The sequence below is a fragment of the Megalobrama amblycephala genome, linkage group LG17, assembly GCF_018812025.1.
Source record: "Megalobrama amblycephala isolate DHTTF-2021 linkage group LG17, ASM1881202v1, whole genome shotgun sequence".
In the NCBI taxonomy this organism is placed as follows: Eukaryota; Metazoa; Chordata; class Actinopteri; order Cypriniformes; family Xenocyprididae; genus Megalobrama; species Megalobrama amblycephala.
The window spans coordinates 24,516,102-24,523,385 of NC_063060.1; the positions used below are offsets into that span (position 1 = coordinate 24,516,102).

The following is a 7,284-nucleotide window of genomic DNA, read 5'->3' on the forward strand; positions in this document are numbered from 1 at the left end:
CATCGAAGTCTGACAGCCCCTTCCCCACTGCTACGTAATTAAAGCTGCGACAGTTGAGTGCATGAAGTGTCTAATATTCCACATTTAGTTTTTTCTGTTAATTTAGTGCATCATCTGGGTATTTAAAGTGTACTTTTTCATTTTGGGATTTTCAATGTGAACACACTACTTGCACTATTTATACTTAAAAACGTCATAGAATAGTGCACAAGTACGCGAATTGGGACGCACCTTGGGTTTTTTGAATGGGTTTTTGCTAAATTGCCTGAAATAAGGTCTGTGGTAAACAAAGCCTCTAAATATGTTCACGTTTTGATCTATGACATAAAACACACCAGTTATAACCCGCTTGTGATTTTTTTAAAATCTTTATTTGTGTCTTAAAAACGGCGGTTGCTAACAACGGGGACGTTAGACATCATCATGACAAACAGGACATTTGGACAGCATTTCTCATGAAAAAGTGGATAAGTATTCATAAACAGCGCAGATCATAATCAGCGAGCATGTTTTTAAATAAAGTTGTTTTTTAAATAAAGTTTGAGAACGCATGGTGGTGATGACATTGATCTGCGACCATGGTGTGCTGTAGTCCGTTTATAGCCTATAGCCTATAGCCTAAAGGCTAACAGTATACTGTTAGCCTTTTATATCTGACGACTTTATTTAGGCTTCAAAATGTATAAATGTTGTGTTAACTTGTAAAGATTATCTTGATAGACAAAACGTGTAAGTGTCATAACCCTTTGTTAAACACAGAGCTTATTTTTTTGCGATTTTCCAAAAGTCTATGGGAAAAATGCATAGGCTTTCGATTGAGGGAACCCGTGCGGCGCTAACTTCTGGGTTGGCCTACAAAAACATGTCATCTCTGAGGTACTCTATTGACTTGTTATTTTACTATTTACATAATTTAACCAGGTAAACTTGTTATAACAAAAATATATTTTTTATTTAGTATTGTTTAGCCTGTGTTAAGGTGCATATTTAAATAGCCTATTAAATAGTATTCATAAACACAAGATAATTGTTAGTTTACTTAGATTGTATTTGTTAATTCTATTATTATTATTATTATTATTACAAAAATAATAATTTGCAAATTAGCCGTACTTATTCTAGGTTTATGTAAACCAGACCACGTCGCTTGTTTTTCTTGCGCGATCTGGCAACACTGATCAGCACCTCACTGCAACTGAACAGCGACCATATAAGCACATGTCTGCGTTAAGATGCTCTGCTGTTTTTCATTGGAGGAATATATTTAAAAATCACTGCGCTATATGATGTTGCAAGGTGATTGTATTCGCTGTGTTTATTATTACTATTATTGTCATTATCTTTGTGTTCTCCAAAGATTTGCACAGGGTGTCTTCGCTATGGATGTAAGGGATGGAAACACACAAAGGAAAAAAACAAAATTAGTCCAGTGATGCCCATGACAGTCGTTGCGTTTGTAAAGGTGACCCAAGTTTGCATTGTAGCCTAAATCAGATGTACTGAATCCCTCCTTGGTTGGATCCGTTTGTGTGTCGCTTCTCCCTTTTCAAAAGGAGCAGCATCAACAAAATGTTGGGTAGGTCGTTTACCTGGAGGAAATATAACAAACACACACTCTCTATGCAGCACCGGCTCCCTCTTCAGCACTGACATGCCCGCGCCTAGCAGAAAAACCAGGATCAAAGGGCTCAGATATACAGCCGGACGCGTAATTTGGAAGGAGGACTTGAAACAGGCGCACACCGGGTGTCCAATTCGGTGGAGGCCGGATCACATCTGCTGGGGACGAGCATCAAGGGCAGTGCGGCACTCCAGCGCCTCAGAAACAGGCGACACGGATCATCCATACACCCGTAGTTCCACAACACCGCTGTGTTCCTGTTACACATCTCCATTTGTCTCAAAGATGTACTAGAAAAAACACGGGTACTCTGAAATGCAACAAAACATGTCTTTTTTATAGCAGACATGCTTTTTATTGCTTTCACCCAGAGGATTTATCGAGGAAATATTGAGTTGGAAATGAAGAAGAGGATCTGTCAGCGTTTCAAGGGTTGCAAAAAGTGCCAATGAATATATTGCTTAAATATATCCTCTTTTTTCCGTCATTGGCCACATTGACACCCCTAATAAGCAGGACCATGGGTTGCATTCAGAGCATCGCCTGCAAGCCCCGCATCCGACGGGAGAACATAGTGGTCTATGAGGTCTCAGCCTCCATTGACCAATGCCCGACCATCATTGAGGAGAATTCGCCCATTGTCCTGCGATACAAGACCCCATACTTCAGAGCTTCGGCTGGGATTGTGATGCCCCCGGTTCCCAGAAACGAAACATGGACTGTGGGCTGGATTCAGGCGTGCACCCAAATGGAGTTCTTCAATACATATGGTGATATTGGCATGTGAGTAAACAATAATCCAAACAAACAACGACAAGCTCAAGTGTCAATATGTTTTATTGGTCGTTCTGTTGAGTTTGTGGTCATCAGTGGTCGACAAATAAGTGAGTATCATTTTGTGCAATTTGACATCTCTAAATATCTTTATTGAATATTTTCTTAGTATGTAATAATTATTGCAGGGCTGTTTCTACCATTTAGAATTGAACTGAGAATGCTTTCAAAACTCAGATTCAGTTCCTGAATTTGATTTGAAGTAGGCCTAGCTAGCAACCAGGATTGCAAAGAAGTAAAATAATCTGCAATTCAAAGAATTTCATATCACTGTATTTTTGAAAACTATTGAAAGATAAATGTTGGCTTGACAAAACCTTGTTTCAAAGATTTTAACAAGTTTCTAAAGTTTTGAAGTATGAAGGTTTGACCCTTCGCAGGGAGTTTGATTGACAGGCGATCTAACCAATCAAAATGCTGTTATGTCCGACAAAGCATGTCGATGGACTTGAACTTGAAAAATGGTGTGTACTACGGACGTCTTTCCGCGGTTGAAACAACATTCCTTCTGATGTTCATTCATGTTTATTTGATGCTATAGATTAACTAGTAGGAAGAGATGATCGGTTCATGAGCCGCTTGAACTGAGGCGCTACAGCGATCTGTAACGACACATTAAAGAGCCACAAAACGGTATTTATTGTTTAAATTTCTTTAAAAAATTACAAAATTTGAAATCTGAGACTTTGTTTCATATCAAAAGTAACCTGCTCTGTCTTGTCTGTCGACGCGTTACCAGTGTCCTCTTTGCTACGCAATTTATTTTTGAGAATGTGCGGCATGAGAGCGACATGGCTTGTCGGACATAGCAACAGTAACTAAAGGGGGCGGGTCTTTGCGAACAGTCAGTCATAACCCACAATGTACTACCTATATTGAATTTCTTTAAATTGCAATGGAGTAAATTGCTCTTCCTGTCATTACTTACACTAACGAACTGAAAGGTAGGCAATTCTTCAGTTCAGAATTTTGCCCAATTAACTTTAATGTATTGGACATGGTTTTACCAAGTAGGATGTGTTCCTGGATCGTTTGTTGTTCCAAAAAACAACATTTCAAACATTGTCCTAAAGCTATCTCTAACCAAGACCATTAACAACCACTAAAATCTGAGAGAAATTATGTTTTCAAGCCCCAATCCCAGCCCTAAACCTAACCCTAAAATCCAGGGCAAAAAAGTAGACCTTGAGAGTAGGAGAGAAGCTGAGAAGGAAAGCTTAGGAAGAGATAATTAAAACGAGTGGGAAGGCTAACTGAGAACAAAAACACATTCATGAATATTTAATTCACAGCCCTGTGTCTTTTAATCACTGTTTTTCCATATTTGTATGAGGCACTTTGTACTGAGCAGGTCCTCTCACCCACCTTCACCATCGCTCGTTTGATGTATTAAGGAACTGCCGCTCTTTGGACTCATGCCTCATTTGTCCTTTCTGACCACTCACCTTCTTTTCCTTCCACAGGTCCAGCTGGGAATTACCCGAGCTTCGGGAAGGACGGGTAAAGGCCATAAGCGATTCTGACGGCGTCAGTTATCCCTGGTATGGTAACACTACCGAAACAGTGACCCTCTCAGGTCCCACATCCAAGCCGTCCAGGCTAACGGTGAGCATGAATGACAACTTCTACCCCAGTGTGACTTGGGCAGTGCCCATCAGCAACAGCAACACGCCCATGCTCACACATATCACCCGAGACCAGAGCTTCATCACCTGGCTGGTGGCACTAAACGCAGACACCAAAGAGCGTATTGTTCTTCAGACAGTACGCTGGCGTATGCGTGTAGACATTGAGGTGGATCCTTCCATGCCGCTTGGTTCTCGTGCCAAACTGATGGGACGACCGCATCAGGAACAGCCGCACATTCTCAGTAACAATGAGCCTATCCCGCCCAACGCGCTGGGCAGGCCCAATGCCAATGATGCCCAGGTGCTGATGTGGAGGCCCCGGAGGGGACAACCTCTGGTGGTTATACCACCCAAATAGAGTTGTCTTGACAGTGCCTAAAGGACATTGAAGACTTCATGCACTGTTTGGACATTGGATTTTATGAAATCGCAAGCTGCTCTGTGGATTGCCAGCTTTGTAGGGTGTCTCAATTCCTCGGAACTAGACTGTCGAGAAGGGAATTCTCTGTGTGCACCATGAAGTTTGACTACTTTTCAACTTCAAAGTACTTGGTCGGTTTTCAAATGACTGGGAGTAACTAGTACTAAATAAGCAGCCACTTGGAACAAATCCCTTAAGTTTACAGAATAGTTCACACAAAAATTTACAAACCCTCATGTCGTTACAAACTCTTTCTTCCGTGGAACACAAAAAAAGATGTTTTGAAATATGTTCCAGCTGTTTTTGTCCATACAATGACAGTCGATGGGGTCCAAAATGTAAATTTCAAAATAGGACACAAATGTGCTATAAAATTAATCAGGACAACTGAACTGATATATTTCAAGTCCTCTCGGTCAAAATGATCACTTTGAATGATAATATAACCCTTACTTACTCTAAAAGTGAATCGTTGATCAACACATGCATACATAGACTACATCAAAAATAGCAACGCAAACCTACGGAAGAGGATTAGGGCCAAGCAATAATAAAAAATAAAACCATTTTGAGATTAAAGTTGTTAAATTACTAGAAAAAACTTGTTAAATTTCAAGAAAAAAGTCGAGATAAAATGTTGAGAATAAAGTCATTAAATTACGAGAAAAAAAGTCGTTAAATTACGAGAACAAATTCGTTAAATTATGAGAAAAATGTCGTTAAATTTCGAGAAAAAAGTCGAGATAAAATGTTGAGAATAAAGTCATTAAGTTATGAGAAAAAAGTTGTTAAATTACGAATTTGTTCTCATAATTTACCGACTTTTTTCTCGTAATTTAATGACTTTATTCTCAACATTTTATATTGACTTTTTTCTTGAAATGTAACATTTTTCTCATAATTTAACGAATTTGTTCTCGTAATTTAATGACTTTTTTCTCGTAATTTATTGACTTTATTCTCATAATTTAATGACTTTATTCTCAACATTTTATCTCGACTTTTTTCTCGAAATTTAATGACTTTATTCTCAACATTTAATGTTTTTATTCTCAACATTTTATCTCGACTTTTTTCTTGTAATTTAACGACTTTTTTCTCAAAATTTAACAACTTTAATCTCGAGATGGTTTTATTTTTTTATTATTGCTTGGCCCTAATCCACTTCTGTATAAATAAGCTTTCCATTGATGTATGGTTTGTTAAGATAGGACAATATTTGGCCGAGATACAACAGTTTTAAAATCTGGAATATGAGGATGCAAAAAAATCTAAATATTGATAAAATCGCCTTTAAAGTTGTCCAAATGCAGTCTTATAACATGCAAAAATAGTTTTTTGATGTATTTATAGTAGGAAATTTACAAAATATCTTTATGGAACATGATCTTTACTTAATATCCTAATGATTTTTTGACCCATACAATGTACTGTTGCCTATTGCTACAGATATACCCATGCGACTTATGACTGGTTTTGTGGTCCAGGGTCACAAATGTGAACAAATGTCAAACCTCAAAACTTCAATGGCTCTTGCATGTCATGTGACCAAATATAATGACTTTAGAAATATGGGGAAAAACCAGCTGAACACATTCTTCAAAATATCTCCATGTTCCACAGAGAAAAGAATGTCAAACAGGTTTGTAACGACATGAGGAAGAGTAAACGATGACAGAATTTTCATTTTTCAGTGAACTATCACTTTAAGAAAACCCTTAGTGATAATACAATTATTACTAAGGGTCTTTTTGCAACAGAGCCCTAAATTTTCAGGACAGAAGCTATATAATGCATGAAAGAGATTGAATGTTTGGTCCCATAACACACACAGTGAAAGCAGAGGAATCAAAAGAACCAATTGCAGGAAACACTTTTGCTTTGTAGGACAACCAGCAAAACTCTTTGAAACTTCTATCAGTCGATTGAGACTTGTGACTTCATTTCAAATGCTAGCAAATATCTTTTACATTCTGTAAGGAAAAAAAAAAAAAAAAAAAAAAGACCACAGAGTGCATGAAGACGTCCACCAGTTGAGGTGGAGTTTATCTAGTAATGTAAAGGATGCAGTGGGGTCGTTCATCCAATCAGACACATCCTGGCACCGGAGAGTCGATAGGAGTTTGTTTATACTCGCACATGAGTCCATTTGAGTTTACGCAGTGGGTGCTGCACCATAGGCATTCACCAGATTAGTCACATGCCATACTCACTCCATCTGTGCCATTCCACGTCCCCTGTCTTCCTCTCTCTATTCTCAAGCTGTCTCACTCCGTCCTCTCCCACTGATACTCCTTGGGTAATTATGACACAGATGAAATGGAGTTTCCATTACAAATGTCAAGGGATAAAAAAAAAATTCCTTCATTATTTACTCACCCTTATGTCATTCTAATCCTGTATGACTTCCTTTCTTCTGTAGAACACAAAATAAAGATATTTTTTGTCTGTACAATGAAAGTCAACAGGGTTTAAAACAATATCGGACCCCCTTGACTTTCATTTTATGTACAAAAAAAAACATATTTCAATTTTTTTTTTCCTGTGTTCTACAGAAAAAAAATTGAAGTCTTTGAAGTTTGTAACAACATACGGTTGAGTAAATGACGACAATTTTCATTTTTGGCTGAACTATCCCTTTTAAGGTCAGTCATGCTTAATGCAGCACATATCAGTATCATATTATCAAATATAATAGCCAATATCACAAACATAATGGTGAAATAGTTTGCTTTTGATTAGGATGACAAAATCATCAACTTTTATGAAAAATAAATCCC

The 7,284-nt window shown here is 37.9% G+C and overlaps 1 protein-coding gene across 2 annotated transcripts; it reads left to right on the plus strand.

Annotated features, from left to right (window-relative positions):
* Positions 1-848: 848 nt before the first annotated feature.
* On the plus strand, positions 849-5,128 carry fam78ba (family with sequence similarity 78 member Ba). Of its 2 annotated transcripts, none has more exons than XM_048164800.1 (2): positions 849-2,404; positions 3,919-5,128. In XM_048164800.1, exons 1-2 carry the CDS (start codon positions 2,070-2,072, stop codon positions 4,439-4,441), a joined length of 858 nt encoding a protein of 285 aa, XP_048020757.1. In that variant the 5' UTR covers positions 849-2,069; the 3' UTR covers positions 4,442-5,128. The 2 variants fall into 2 exon arrangements, with proteins under 2 accessions (XP_048020757.1, XP_048020758.1); XM_048164801.1 differs by having other exon boundaries at positions 2,263-2,505.
* Positions 5,129-7,284: the final 2,156 nt, after the last annotated feature.

Bases quoted from the DNA above. Each gene is read 5' to 3' on its own strand.
- fam78ba (XM_048164800.1), top strand. From the start codon at position 2,070: ATGAATATATTGCTTAAATATATCCTCTTTTTTCCGTCATTGGCCACA. The intron at 2,405-3,918 runs GTGAGTAAACAA...TTCCTTCCACAG, and splicing joins ACATATGGTGATATTGGCAT to GTCCAGCTGGGAATTACCCG.